The sequence below is a fragment of the Astyanax mexicanus genome, chromosome 2, assembly GCF_023375975.1.
Source record: "Astyanax mexicanus isolate ESR-SI-001 chromosome 2, AstMex3_surface, whole genome shotgun sequence".
Lineage (NCBI taxonomy): Eukaryota > Metazoa > Chordata > Actinopteri > Characiformes > Acestrorhamphidae > Astyanax > Astyanax mexicanus.
In genome coordinates this window covers 46,347,163-46,363,331 of record NC_064409.1, presented here as the reverse complement: position 1 = coordinate 46,363,331, position 16,169 = coordinate 46,347,163, and the positions used below count along the sequence as shown (strand labels likewise).

The following is a 16,169-nucleotide window of genomic DNA, read 5'->3' as shown; positions in this document are numbered from 1 at the left end:
AAGGCTACGCACTGCACAATCATTACACCGAAATAGACCAAGAACAATAACATAATTTACAATGACTTTCCTCTACTTTAATATAATTAGGTTCGGCTCGGGCTCGGGCAGATAGATAATCTAAATTCTACATCAACCCAGCTGAAAAGGAGGAAAATGATTTAACTTTTGTTTGTTACATAAAAATATATATTACATAAATATATGTAACACTGGATCATTTTCCTCAAAAATTAAATGAGCATGTATACTAATTTGTTCTACTTTTAGGACTTCGTAGGAAATCTATGGAAGTTTTGAATTTATCGGTAAGAAATACAGAATTTGCTAAAGGTTTCACAAACAAGCCACACTGTAAATAGAAGAAATAAATAATGATAACATTGATTAAAATATCTATGTTTAGGAACGTTTAGTCTTTGGCATTAATGCTCTGACTTTTGGATGCTACTGACTAACCTGCAGTAACAGTATTTTCAGAGTTATTAGCAGTGCTGGTTTAGCAGTGCAGAGAGTTACTGGTAATTCCTGAATCATCCGCAAGTTGGCGCGCTTTTAAACCGGAAGTGTTCACTACCAGCTTAACTGTCTTATCCAATCGCAGCTCAACACAGAGAATTTCACCCAATCATGCCCCAGGGAGGGAGGGGCTTTGAAAAGTCGCGCGGTCGCTGAGTGGAAATGACAGGAAATAACAGCAGTAGTGGTGTTTACAGTGTGAATGAGAGTAGAGACGCGGTTCTGGAGCTTTTCTGCTGTAGCGGCGGGCTGTACTGAGACCTGCCGCCGCTGCAGCTCCGCGGTCGGGGCTCATGGAGCCGCTGTGAGCCGGACTGGAGCGACAGACCTGCAGCTGCTGCCCAGAGGAAGCGCGGAGAGCCCGGGTGAGAACCGAGAGCAGAGCCGCCAATGTCCTCCTACTGCTGGAGCTCAGAGTAGATAAACCTCCGCGTTTAACAATCTGAACAGAACCTGCTTCACTCAGACAGAGCCGGAGAACTATATAACAATAATAACACCATAACACACTCACTCACACATACAGCTGAATTATAACACTCTATAAACCAGCTCTTCTGAGAGGCCAAGTGACCCGCTAACATCACTAGGTTAGGTTGGCTAGCTAGTTAACGGTTGTTCATCTTGTTAAATCTTGGAGAAATATAGTTAACTAGCTATAAGCAAATGTTTAATAACCTCCCTCATTCCTGATGTATTCTTTATATTCACTAATAGAGGCAGAGTATGTATGTTATATAAACTACACTGTCTGTGGCTGTGTTTCATCTATTTTGGCTCTGTAAACAAAATATTTGTAGCATTATCTTGAATTAATGTATATTTATTTAAAATATTGCCAATATTATTATGCCATTATCCATGCTTTAATAGTTATAACCTTATCAAGTGATGCTCATACAACATGTGAATAAAGTAAAGTTATGAATGTAGAATAAAGCTCTGGGAAAGACATGATTTAAAAAATATATAACAGTGCCATTGTTTGCATGTTTAGTAATAAAATATTTATTGTTTTCATATACAAAATGACAGTATTTGTCAGTATTATATTATCACACCCACCCAACCACCACACACATATCTATATATAAGCATATAGTCCAATACTTCAATACCAGTCCTTATCGATCATGACTCATCTGCATAAGTCTTCAGTTCTGTTCAACCATATTCTTATCAGGGGGTGTATTGAAAAGAACATGGTACAATATTTACCTGTAAACTAATAATGCAGGGTTCTTTCACACTTTTCTTTTTTGGTCTGGACTTTCAAGCATTCACTTTGGACCAAAGTAGCAGGTGTGAAAAAGGCAGCAAGCCACAGTCTGGAACAAACAACCAGAGGTGTTCTCCGTCCAGATCTTCTGAACCATGGTCCGGTTCACCTCCAGTGTGAAAACATGTTTCTAGATAGTTCTGACTTTCTGACCAATTGCAGGTAGTTGAGGCCATCTTTAAACAAAACAAACGAAAAAAGAATCGTGTGTGTGCCAAAATCCGACCCTGCCTGGTGTGCAGGTACATCATGCAGCATTATAGACAAGAATGCTTAGACTGGCAATTAATTTATTTACTGTAACAGTAGATTATCCCTTATTTATAATCAGGAATAAAAGAAATCTGAGGATAATATAGTCTTTTACACTCAATTTGCTTGTCAAACTCATAATTTACATAATGTTCTACAAACCAAATAATATTAAGCGTAGAGAGACTCATGTTCACATAGCTGATAACAACAGGATGTAGTTTTTTAGTCTGCTCGCCAAACTGCAGTGTGAAACCAAAACCTTGATGAACCGTTCCAGACTTTAAGGTGTCAAAACACCCTAAGAATCAATACTGTTTTTGAAAATTGCTACTGTATTGCAATACACTATCTCAATACTTATAATAATATATTTAACAATTAATCTATGAACTCTAGCTGAAGACAATTTTAAACAAACTGTATTCAAAAGGAAGTGCATAAAGAATAAGCCAACATTAAACAAAACACTTTTAGCAGTTGTCATTCCTGCTAACCAAAATGTATGTACTTATTTTGACATAGGCAAAGTAGAACTAGCCAGTAAAATATGCAAAGATTTTTTTTTTTAAATTGAGGCTTGTAATCATAATGTATCTGTGCTTGTGTTTTCTCTTGCAGGGCAGATGATCCACTGATCTTAGTGCCAGTACCTCACCATGTACTGCTGCCAGAGTTCTACTGAAATGTCCACTTGTTCCAGCAGCAGCATTACAGAGCTCCTAGGGGCACTGTGTGATTGCAGCCTGTCTGGAGTATCATGGAAGCGCCACTCTATGGGCAGCGTCTCGAGGGAGGCGTTCCGCCGCACCCTCCGTAAAAGAGCCTACGGGGCACTGCTGTCCAAACTCTTCCAGGATGGCTCTTCCAAATCCAGCCTGACAGCAAACGCTTTGGCCAGCACTCCCGCCTACAACAAGATGCTGATGATCTCTTTCGACCTGCGTGTCTCTGGCCACACTGAGGAAGCGGAGAGGCTTGAGGGCCTCCTGGCGCAGCTCCGTGAAGTGGCCCTCTCGTCTGGCCTGTCCGAGGTGGACTCAGTCCTGGAGTTCCTGGTGCAGTTAGCCGGTTCAGTTCCTCCTCCAGCACTATCCTTCAGCAGAGACTACATGCGGCGGGACCGGCCGGTGCTCCGCAGACCACCGCTGGGGGGTTATCTCAGTCAGGAGATGCAGAAACTGGAGAGCAGGGCGTGGGCTCTGGTGTGTGAGGAGGAGTGGGGGGCATTTGGGGGTATGTGTAGGACCCTAAGCCTAATGGATGCTCTACCTGGAACCGGTCTTCCAGGCCTGGGCAGGAGAGTGGAGGTGGAGGAGAGATTTGAGAGGGACACCAGGCTGTCCTTGTTTGGAGCCCTGCAGCACTTCAGAACAGCAGATCTAGACATCCGGCTGGACCTGCCACCGGTGCCCAGCAACGCAGAGGTCACTGGCCTCACTATTCGGGTATGTAAACAGAAGCTTAATATAGAGAGAGAAAGAAATACAAGAGAGCAGGTAAAACTAAAAACAAAGAATTAGCTTTTAAATTCATACAGAGCTTATAAAATTAATTGCCACATTGTGACAGACTATTTTTTTCTTTATTTGGCTTATTACCTTTTAACAGACCAGTGATGGATTTATCTGTTTTCATTTTGCTTTAACAATCAGTAAATTACCCCAATTTAAAAAAAAAAAAAAAAAAACTTTTCTTTTAGACAGTTTTAGTAAAACCCCTGACATGCTGAACACAAATATGTAATGATTATGAAGTCTGCAGTGTTTCATCGACATGTCACAGCTAGCAGGTATGACAGAAATTAAATGAGATTCAGAGCTTTTAAAATCACTACATTCACCAAAATTAAGCCCACACTCATTAACATGGAAATATACTCGTTTAGTTGCTACTTATATAAAACTCTGTTGCCCATTAAGAGCCTGTATGTTGACTTTGCTTAAAAATATAAATGTACTAATAAATCTTTTTTTTTCCTGTATTGTAAATGAATACGGAAGTCATTCAGACTATAAAGGAACACACAAGGAATCATGTAGTAACTTAAGACTGTTAAATAAACCAACATACTTTCCGAAGCTTTTAGATGACTCTTATTTGGGGTTAAGCTGTTAGCTTGCGGTTTCTGAGTAACTCTGATTAACTTATCCTGTGCAACAGAGGTAACTGTTGTTTTTTCTTTCCTGAGGCATTCCTGATTAGAGCCAGTTCCATCATAAAGTTTCTAATGGTCTTTGCTACTGTACTTGAGGATACTTTTGACAAGTTCAGCACAAGTATTAACTGAAAGCTTGAATTTCCAGGTGACACTAGCTCATAAAGCTGAGAAAATTCAGCCAAGATGTGCAAAGCTGTCATCTAAACAAGAGGGTGCTACTTTGAAGAATCTTAAATATAAAACATATTCTGGTTTGTTTAACACTTTTTTTTTTTATTTACTAAACATTTTATTATTTTTCTTCATAGTTTGGATGACTTTAGTATTAATCTACAATTCAGAACATTTTAAAATTAGCTTAATGTATCTTGCTACTTGCCATTTGTGCTCTATACCCAGATTTCTATAAAACTGCTTTGTAATTATGATTGAATGAAAAAGTGCTGTATACCTACATTGATTTTTAAAAATACTTTAATTTTTTTTTACGGACAAGTGTTTGTTTCTTATAAATGCAGGTTCCTCCATGTTTGGATCAGTCAGAGGATGAAGGCTTCCAGTCTTCCTCCAACCTGACTCCAGACTCTCAGTCCGAACCCAGCCCCAGACCTGAGATAGATGTTTGGGAGGCCCTGCGCACCTATGTGCCCTCCAGACGCCGTTGCTGGGAAAATGTGGGCTGGTAAGAATTTGAATATGAACAGTATACTGTGATTATATTTACATTTATCAGTTCAGGATCTTCAGCTGTACTTATTCTGCTGTTTTCTCTTCCCTGTCTCCTCTCTTCATGTCTCCAGCCCCCCAGGTCAGAAGGAGCCTCCGTATCTGACTGAGGCGGGCCGGGAAGCGTTTGATCAGCTGTACAGGCTGTGGGAGGGGGAAATAAGGAATATGCTTTCCTCTGAGACTCCTTCTCCTCTGCTCCCTCTGCCTCTGGACTGCCAGACTCAGCTAGTTAAAGACCTGCTTAATGTGCTGATCGGGGTGGCCTCTGCTACTTTCCCCCTCAATGAGGTAACTTACTTTGTTGCTCTTCTATGTAGATTATGTTTATTTTACAGTTTGTGAATGGCATGAAAAAGTTTTGCCACCCCGGTTATAAACACCTTCTGTGAACAGATAAATGATTTATCTAAAAACAAGGCATTAAGTTGCAGATAAAACATTTGTACTTTACATTTTAAGCAATAATAGTGTAGTGCAGATCACTGATGCTGATTAAGGGCTGGGATAGATGCAACATTAACCTTTACAAGTAAACATCATCATGTATATCATATGTAGTGTTTGGCATTGTCACTTAAGAAGAAATATTCTTTTGTTCTTGAAATCAACTACAAAAATGATGAGCAAAACCTGAAAGAGCTGTGAATTCCCATACAGAACTGCGCTGTGGAGCTCAAAGTGAAAACACAGTCCAAAAGTGTCACTTGCGTATTGCTGAAAAGTTGTGTGAAGCACTTTAAAAGTGATTCTTTTAGCTCTAGGACTGTTACTGCTGTACATTTGGTGGTGGTTAAATGTGGGATGCATCAGTTTAGTTTTACACATTCTACTAATATATGCGTTTGACTCAGATATGATAAAAAAGAATGCCAGACTGAGCTGAACCGAGTCAAGTCAAACCTGCACACAAGGAGGTGTATGATACTAGCTCTTAATAAGTGTCTGTAGCCGTGCACTAGCTTAGTAGTTTCATCTGGTGGTTGAACAAGAACTACTGTAATTTTAAATTTAAAATTACAATTATTTTGGAAATAGCCAATTAGAGAAATATTGGTCGCTTACATATTTTATTTTAAAATTGGCCAATATCTATACATAGCTGATCAGTTTTTCACAGCAGAAAATGAAAGGAGAACCATGCAGAACTTTGGGAACTTCAAAAATATGTGCATGCTTGCTGATGATAACTTATGTACCAATATCTTTAAAAGCTTATTAGGCTTTGAGTGGTTCACACTCATTATTAGTAAAGACCAGTGGATGCAAATACTATGACTTTTAAACGTTGTTCCAACAGTCAGCACCCAGAAGCTCTTCTAAGCAGCTGCATAGCAATTTGGAAATGCTAACAAAGAGAAGGAGAAGCATATTATAGGAAAATCTACAGTTTCAACTAGTCATTGCATCAATTCTCAATCATATATAATAAAGAACTGGCAAAAAAACTCCCAAAGAAAAATGTGAACAGGTCTAGGCAGACATTTTGGAAACCAGTTGTGTGGTTTGATTAAGTAACAGTAGAGCTTTTTGTCCGTATTAGTAATTAGTATTGTTTGGCAATATATCAGACAGAACATAAAAAACATAAGTTGTATAAGCATTTTTAACTGTTAAGCACAGAAGTGGGTAGATCATAATTGGGCTTGTGCTGCAGCCACCTTGTTAGGAGAAAAATAGATTCAGTTAAATACCAGAAAATACTAGAAACAAATATCACCCCACATGTAATCAGCTAATAATGACATAATGAGGGAATAAAGAGAGTGAGGAAGAATCCACAATAAACTCATTCAAGAGACAAAGCTGAAGGTTTTGCTTGAGCTTCACAATCCCCTCGTCTAAACCTTAGTAAAAAATTGTGAATAGACCTTAAAGGAGCAGTGCAGCTCGAAGATGTCTCGATAATCAGAAAGAAAAAAACAGAATTTGAAGCCTTTTATGACTTTTTTTTAAATCAGGACATCCTATTTCTTGAGTGCTCAGACTAGCCTGTCACTGTTCATCCATTATGAAGGTAATGACCGTCCCTGTATGTAGGTAATGGTGCACTTCAGAAGTTCTTAATGTTCCAAGTCCGTTCTCTCACTTCCTGCACGCTCTATTCCAGACGAGTGTGCAGTTTGATGTCCGTCCAGATGTGTGTGTGTCTGGAACGTCCCCGGAGAGTGTGTCGCGTCTGTTAGGGGAGCTGGCGCAGTATGGCACACATTACCTTCGTCTGAGCCGTTTCTCTCTGGGCACTGCAGATAAGAAGGGGCTGGTGTTTCAGGTAACGGCTTCTTAATCAGCATTTATAACCTTGATTTGCTTCAAGGGCGAGTTGCTGTTTACTGATGTTTTGGAGTCCGTCTTTTCCCATCCCAATTTGTATGGAAAGCTTTTTAAAGCGAAATGGGAAACCTAATCTTAGTAAATTTATTGTGTTTGTGTGTGTGTGTGTGTATATGTTAGGCCTTTACAGGTGGTCTGAGACGCTATCTGCACTACTACAGAGCTTGTGTACTCAGCACACCTGACTCACTCAGTCTGCTTACCATCGGCTTTCATTTCCGCAAACTGGGACGCCAGCTCAGGTAGTAATCTCACATTCTCCCTGTTCACACCACTTTCCTCACGTTCTAGTCTTGTCTACAGGAAGTGTCTGCCTGATAACAGTAGCTTTATGTACCGGTATTCACAGCAAATGTTGCCGTTTGTCAAAATTAGTCACTTAAATTAAATTCTTTATTTACTACAATTGGGGCATCTGCATTGAAATGCAGTCATTATCGTGCTGTTGCTGTCGTTGCATATAGAGCTTAGATTTGGCCCAAAAAATCCAGCCTGTCCCTTCCCGAGCCTGTGCATGTTCTGTTCCAGCCTGACCTGGCCCCGCCCCATAAACTGTTATTACGAGCTTGAGCCTGTTTTAAACCCCGCATTTTTTAGTAAGTAGAGTGTTAAAACTCACCTTTTTAATTACAATTCCTAGCTGTTTAAATGAGCAAAATCTGTATTAGAATGATGTTAATAAATAGTGAAACACAGAAGGAAAACAAGTCTACTATCGAAGAAAACTACTGCACACAGTGCTGTGGGTTTATACTGTCTAAACTAAGTGCTGCGCAACACGGGACCACATTACCTGCAATAAAAGCCCTATCCGGACAGGATTAGTTTCTCAGGGGATCCTGGGGTAATTTTATCTTTTATAAGGGGTCCTCTGTGATTTTATTCCTGTCCGAAACGACCATGTGCAGTATGTGTTTTTCTTAGACATCCTCTGAGAAATTTACAGGCTGAATTATCTACTTTTTTTCGCTGAACTCTGTGGTCCTCCGGTAATTTTATTCCCTTCTGGACGCAAATCTCTGAGTTTAATTCATTTACGTTTAATAAAATAGCTATTTGTCGACTGCCCCCCACCTAAATTACACTTTGGGCGTGCATTTATACGGATATTCACGTAAACACAACAGCGAGTGGAGATGGAGGAGCTACCGAATTTGATGTCACGTGACCAGGAAAAGCCAAAAAACGTACTGGTCCTCCTGTTTTTTGATTGCAGTCCAGATGCAAGAGTTTTATCACTGAGTAGAAGGGTAAAATATTTTTCACAGACGTCCCCCTGAGAAACTAATCCCGTTTGGATAGTGCTGAAGACGTTTATGCTGTGAATGCACTTTCTGTTTTTTTGGCCCCAAAAGTTTGTTTTGTTTTGAGTGGTGGCTGTGTCCACACCCCCGAATATTGAAAAAATTCTGCGGTATGCATCGCAGCATTTAACTTTTGCGGCTTGTGATCATGCTGCGTGATTATAACATTCTAACTAGTTCAATGTTTTTTTTACGATCACAGTGTGATTTGTTACTTGGCTATATTGTATTTTTTAACGCCATAGCTTTGCATAAGATAAAAGTTATCATTAAAATATGTAGGTCTACTTCACAGACCATTTTCTGGAGCCCGACCCGACAGAGCCAGAGGAAAGTGGGTCAGGCTTTGGCTCGGATAGGTAATTTAAAGTCTAATTGCAGAACAGTACAGCCACTGCTGTGTAATTTCTGCAGTGTGTAGGACTTGTGAGAACTTTGTAGAACTGGGGAAAATGCCGTTTAAGTCATGTATTTGAGTAAAATTCTGTAATATGTAGGGCTACAACTAATGATTGTTTTAGTAGTTGACTAATTTGCAGATTATTTTTTTGATTAATTGATTAGTCAGCAATTCTTTCTGCAATGTTCTCTGTCTCTGCTTGCTGTGGATACGGGTCTTGTTCCTAGCTTTCACTATTGGTTCAAAACGATAGAAACAGCTAAACGTGTGATTTAAATGCCCTTCAAAGGCATTTAAAACATTGTCCTTTGAATGTGGAAGGTGCTGATATTTAGTGAGGAAATGTGAAATCTGTTGTGGTTGGGCACTTTTGGAGATGCAGGCCAAGGTTAGTGTTACCCTTCTATAACATTGTCCCCAGTAATTTGTGTAGTGCTACAAATTGACAATTAGTTGAAAACAAACATTTGGAGTCGACAAATTTTTTACATAGACATTGTCGATTATATCAGCTAATCGTTGCAGCCCTAGTAATATGGCTCTTTCGTGACAGTCCACACACTTCTTTCACTGTCAGTAACAATTCTGTATTTCTCAGCTTCTCCACAAATGCATGTGCAAAGCGTGTCCTCATAGTGTGTTTAAAAGTGTGAATTCCCAACTGTTGAGGGAGCCCCAGACCAAGAAATACCAACTTTCAGATCATGCTTTTTGAATAGATCAGGCCTAATACACAAACATTTTTGCCACATTGTGTTTTTATGTCTTTTAATCAGGTTTTTAATTTAGGTTTTCCTATTTTAGAAACCTCTAAAAAGTAATTTATCATTTCCAGAATAGAAATGATGAAAAATAACTATAATTATATATAGTTATTATTATTACCAGCTGGCTTATAATATTATTTAGTCATTTATAATGATAGCTAGACTCCAGCAGCAGCAGCAGTAACAGTAACGGTGTTAATGTCCAGTCGTTGGAATCCAGTAAGCACCAACTGATAGTCCAGACAGCCTTGGGCGTCCAGGCTTAGGGCAGCTGACTTGATTGATTAAACTGGCCATAAAAAGCATTGCTTATGCTAATTAGGTCACATTGTTTATGCTATAATCCGTCCAAGTGGTGCTGAAGTATTTATATGTGTAGTTAATTTGCTCAGTAGATTTTCTGTTTGTAATGCCAGTAATTGAGCACAATATTTTTCATTTAATGCAATTTGAATGAATATATATATCAGAATGGCTCCACAAAGGGAATTGTTTAATAAAGATAAAGCAAGTTGAAAAAGAAATCATCTGGCACATTAAAGAAAACAGCAGAATGGCAATTTGCATAATATTGGCACTTATATTTAAATTAGACTGCCTGGCCAACAACAAAAAAAAGAAATCATATTTTGGATTTAAATAAGCAAATGCTGAAGAGTCTGTGATTGGATAATTACTGTAGTGATGTTTCAGCAGCCAGCAATTCTTTTAACACTAACTTATGCAGAGAGTTTTTTTTTTTTCCCCTCTTAAACACCAAGTTATTAGTCTTTTAAGCAAAGGGATCTGTTCATGAATTTGGACGGATAGTCGTGACCCATCACCACTTATCAATCTGAGTTACATTGAGTGTGTTTATATGCACTCAATAATTTGTTCCTATGTGGATAACTGCAGTTATTTGATATAGATAATAAAGAGATGGATTTTATCTCAGTAATTGTACATCTCAGTTCATGTGTACACTTAACCGGAGTAATCTCAGATTTCTCAGTCTGTGCATGTGTGAAAACAGACCATGGAATCTGAAATCAGCAAGTGAGATTATAATACAGTAAAATATTGTATCATTCACAATAATATTGCCAAAATCTTTTAATATTATATTATAAAATTATAATATATTATACCCTGAAATATCGTGCCATGTCACCCACCCCTAATTATCACATCAGGGTACTACTTTTTTTTGCCGTTTTTAGCAAAAGAAAAATTCACACTGTTCTCATTTTCTGTTATATTTCTACTAGAAACCGATTAGAGATTAGAGCTCTGTCCAGTATCATATATATTTTTTTATTCTGGATATATGGAGATATTTAAAGTGCATTATTAGTATCATGTCATTCTGAATCATTGACTTCTTTTATAATTCTGATAAAATTCTTAGTTAGATCTTAGTTAGGGTTGTGCAATATGCATGCAACAATACATTTTAAATTTTCATTTTGTTGCTGTAGTGTATTCTTGAAAAAATAAAATAATAATTAAATCAGAGTTTTGTCATATCGCCTAGAGCATAGATATTGCAAAAATACAATGCAATATCATGATATTGTTTTAGGGCCATATTGCCCACAGCCTGATTGACACAACACTATTGGCACAATGCTTTTACATGATCTTTACACCACATCATATTCTAAAAGATTAATATCTGGTTGCAGACATCTGATTATTGTTCTACTCATGCAATGTATGATTTCCCATTATGTGATTAACCAAGGTCATTCAAACACATTGATCAGATCCCTGACAAACTTCAATGTTCTAAAATAATTGGATTATGATGTACATGAAAAATAGGGATGGAAAGGGTACTTGGAGTCCTGATATTTATAGCACTACATTTTTCTAAAGGTTTATTTTTGGTAAAGGCAGTGTTCTGTATCACAAATAAGATCTAAGATCACAAATAAGATCTTCCAAGTTTTGTATTTATGAAAAAAATCTAAATTGCCACAATGCAGTAAAACATGTATGAAAGCAAAATAATTCCACAGCGTGATTATGCTGCTGGCTTCAATTAAGGGTCATCTAGCGGTGCATATGCACGTCAGTAACTGCTTTATGGTAACTATGCTCTCTGTTACAGATGAATGGATGGATGGAAGGATGTGATGACAAAAATATCAAGTCAGTCTCATAACTTTTAGTGATTGGAGCTAGAGCATTTACACAAACAAACACACACACACACACAAAATGATAAGAATGTACAGGACTACACAGACTAAACAGCTGTGTGACCATAAGAAAATCCCATTTTAGTGGAGCTATTAAAAACAAAGCTTCAGATTGCTGGGGAGCGTCAGGATTGGACTCTGGAGCATTGGGTAATGGTTCTGTGTTCTGTTGAGTCCATATTTACTCTATTTCAGAGCAATGGACCCATCAGGGTAGGAAGAGAAGCACATGAAGCGATGCACCCATTATCTGTAGATCCCACTGTGCAGCTCTCTAGAGGCAGTGCACTGATCAGCCGTTTGCTGCAGTGGTTTAGGTCTGAACTCAACAACTTTAGGTGGCAATAAACTCCAATCTGCTGAGTACCTGATTAAATACAATGATCAGTTTATCCCACTGGATCTTTTTTCTTTCCTACATGCCTGGATATAAGGATTTAGTTTTAAAAAGTTGGCTCTGGTAGCATGAGGAGGTATATTTTAAAAAGGTATATATTAAAAAAATTTAACACCATTTAAATGTCTTTATAACTTAACTTTACAGAGGATTTAAGGGGTTTCCTGTCATCAGTACACAATCTCTGGGAAAAAAAATGAATGCAAATCTGAACTGAAGTAATTGTGGCACAAAAAATGCACAGAAAAAATTAAATAGGACTGGAAATATTTTATTTACTGTTTTTCAGATTTTTGCTTTAACAATGGTTCTTTTGAAATCAGAGGCAGAGTTAAATCTCTCCGTTCCATTTCGCTTGTTAATCTTTATTGAACCACAGTTAGTTCAGACCCTGCAATGTGATTGGCCAAGAGGCATTTTATGAGCACCGTTAATCGGTAATGCACTGTAATCGAAGCTCTCCATGTATTAATCCGCCACATACGGGTAACCTAGCAACCGTGCAGCGCTTACCAGCCAAAATGTGCAGCTACAAACAGAGCAGCAATGAAACTAACTCACTGAGTTTTTATAACCAAACATATCTTATATCTTTTCATCCTTATTATTTTTTTTAAATAAACAGCAATAATACTTTTTTTTTTCTTTTGTGTCTTTTGATACACAGTGATTTACTCTACACATTTACATGTCAAGGACATTTCTCAGAGGCACATGTTCACTTTAGTGCAAAAATGTTCTAATTGCAATTTTTTTTTTTTTTTCGTATTTCACTGCTGTAGATTATCATGTACTTACTTGTGAATAATATCCATAGCACATTACTGTTGTCATGTACATATTTCCATTCTCTATGTACATTTAACACCTATTTAATATTTATATTTAGATTATGTCTTGCTTATTTGCAAATTTTCTACTTTTTTTCTCTTTATGTTACATACTTGGCGAGGAGCAAAGAAAGAATTGTACGAGGAAATGTGCTTCTTACTGTGCACATGACAATAAACTCTTTAAATCTTTATATCACAGTTCCATTAGATTTAAGATTCAATCACAAAAATACACTGGAGATTTGTGCTATAACGTGTAATATTGGCACTTGCCTTGCAGTACCAATATTACACGTTATAGCACGAACCTCCAGTGTTTTATTGCTTAATTGGAACCATTGTCATCTAAGGTTCGTAAAACTAGGGGTAGCTGTACTAAACCAAAACAGCAGATATTCTGGTAAGATTGTGGAAACAGTGCCAGAGCAAAAGTAAGCCTTAATCAGTTGAAATAATTCCAGGGCTAATGCTTGATTTGTTATAATTCAGTTCATAAAGTTCAGTTTGGTTGTTGAGTTCTTTTCATATTTCCCCTCAGTTGTCAAAATAATCTGCAAATTGTTTGAGTACTGATGTAATCAACAGTGACAGCCCTACGATGTTGAGACTGAAATGTCAGGCTGTTTTAATGTGTTTTGGGGTGAAATGCTAAAAAAGGAATTGCCATTAGATGTTATGCTTATTCAGAATTCATTTCCTCTCTTTGTGTATCAGGTACCTGTCGGAGCTGTGTTGCGTGGATGGAGCTGCAGGTGCGAGTCAGTCTGCCTTCCCCGTGGTGAGTACGAGGCACTGGAGAAGTTTAGAGCGTGTGTGAGGTGAGGTGTAGCGCTGTTCACAGATGATTTGTGTCTACAGGGCGTGAAGCTTCTCTCCTACCTGTATAATGAAGCACAGAGCAACTGCAGTAATGAGAATTATCCTGTGCTGCTGTCTCTGCTGAAGAGCAGCTGTGAGCCCTACACACGGTGAGACCTTCTTCTTCTTCTTTCTCCTTCTCTTCATCTCTTTCATTGTCTTTTCAGTTAACATTTCTATCCTCAGCTTATTCTAAATGGCACCCTGGGAATTGACCTCAGTAGCACTTTGGTATCTTTGATCAGTGTTCTGTTTCAATAATGTAGAAGCTCTCTTGGGGGCGGTTTGCGAGAACACTGCGCTTACTGCCTCTGTTTCGCTTTACTTTTAGATCAATCTTTCAGAAGCACCGCCAAAAACCTTTAGGGACAGTTTTCCAGACATGGTTTAATTTGAGCTTGTTACAGACCTAATCCTTGAATAGTTAAGTGAATTCTAAATTACGTTTTTTTTTTTATACGCAGTCTTACTTTGAATTATTTTCCTCTCAACCGCTGAAACTCTCTCCAAGAGAGGTATTGATTTTGCTCAGACCCAGCCAAATGATTTCCATGATGAAGTGTGAAGAATCAGGTTATTAAGAAGTGGTGGAGTGCCGTCTTGGGCGATGCGATCAAGGATTGGTGATGACTGACGTGACACACTGACATCTGTTTAAATGGCGTGTTCACTGTGTTAGGAAAGAGAATTGAGGCAGGACTAGAGAAGACTAATTACATTTTAAGAAGGTTCTGTGTAATATTACAACCCCTGACCCTAAATATTACAAGCTGCTGACTAACATGCAAATGGCAATGATGCCATGTTGGGGGAAAAAATAACTAATGGGGTGATGGGTAGGTAAACTTAAGCTTGCCTAATAAATAATGATTAATATGAAGTCCTATATAACATACATTTTGGAATTTAGGGACATTGCTCAGCACTTCAGAACAGTGCAAAACAGTGTTAGTTTCCATGTTTGACTCTACAAAACTTTTGTAGACTGTGTAAAAGTAATGTCTCTTGGTGGAGTTAAAAACTACTAAAGTAAAACACTACTAACCAGATATACCTCTTGAAAGTACATCAATAATGACACATGAACTTGTGTAGTTCTTTTGCAGTTCTTGTGCAATTTTTTGTGGACAGAAAAGCAGAGTGGCTTTACTGCTCCTCACAGTCTGAATTCATACATAAGGCACATCGGATTTTCGTTATTGGTCCACCATTTTTATATTGATTTCCTCATAGAGCCACAAAGTGTCTGAATTAAATTCTTAGCATTTTGGACTGCACAGACACTGCACCTCTAAAAAAAAAAAAGTCTTAATGCAGTTGTTTAGTTGCATCTGAGTACAGTTACTTTATTCATATCTGACTCAAAGTTAGAGATTTGTAGAATGGGTAAACCTAATGTGTCTTGTGCAGAAAGCCGATGAAACCTTTAAGCAACACTAACCAGATAACCCTCTTAAGAGTACATGGCTAATGACGTGCGTTTTTTTGTGTGGTTCTTGTGGACAGGAGTTTACAGACTCTCTTAGTTGGTGCTTGAACTTCTAGTATATTTCATTCTTGCGAGACATTGCAGGAGCATTAAAGATTCACTCACTGCATGATGATACATTAATTTATGTTTGTCTGGAAAGGTTAATGTGCATCCAATCCCAGCCTTGATCATTATTGGTCCACCATTTTCACATTGATTTCCTCTGAGAGCCACCAAGTGTCTGTTTAATCCAAAACCTAAGAATTTAACTCGGAGACTACCTCCTCTGAAAAGTCTTAGTAGAATTGTTTTGTTCTGCATCTGAGTTCAAATACTTTATAAATATTTGACTCAAAGTTAGATATCTGTAGAATATGTAAAACTAATGTGTCTTGTGCAAAAAGCAGATGAAACCTTTAAGCACTGCTAACCAGATAACCCTCTTGAGAGTAAATCACTAATGACATGTTTAGGTTTTGTGTGGTTCTTGTGGACAGGAAATTACAGACTCTCTCAGTTGGTGCTTGGGGTTCTAGTATAAAGATTCACTCACTGCATGATGATACATTAATTTAAGTTTGTCTGGAAAGGTCAATGTGCATCCAGTCCCAGCCTTGATCGTTATTGGTCCACCGATTTTTATATTGATTTCCTCTGAGAGACACAAAGTGTCTGAGTTAAA

General features: G+C 38.1%; 1 protein-coding gene across 3 annotated transcripts in view; it reads left to right on the top strand.

Moving 5' to 3' along the window:
• Positions 1 to 677: 677 nt before the first annotated feature.
• Positions 678 to 16,169, top strand: part of tubgcp6 (tubulin, gamma complex associated protein 6) — a 42,784-nt gene continuing 27,292 nt past the window's right edge. For all 3 annotated transcript variants that reach the window (XM_049474372.1, XM_049474373.1, XM_049474371.1), the window contains exons 1-8: positions 678 to 884; positions 2,672 to 3,498; positions 4,730 to 4,893; positions 5,012 to 5,228; positions 7,048 to 7,209; positions 7,392 to 7,513; positions 13,873 to 13,936; positions 14,017 to 14,126. In XM_049474372.1, coding sequence (XP_049330329.1) covers positions 2,710 to 3,498; positions 4,730 to 4,893; positions 5,012 to 5,228; positions 7,048 to 7,209; positions 7,392 to 7,513; positions 13,873 to 13,936; positions 14,017 to 14,126 — 1,628 coding nt within the window. In that variant the 5' untranslated portion in view covers positions 678 to 884; positions 2,672 to 2,709. The remainder of the gene's footprint in view (positions 885 to 2,671; positions 3,499 to 4,729; positions 4,894 to 5,011; positions 5,229 to 7,047; positions 7,210 to 7,391; positions 7,514 to 13,872; positions 13,937 to 14,016; positions 14,127 to 16,169) is intronic.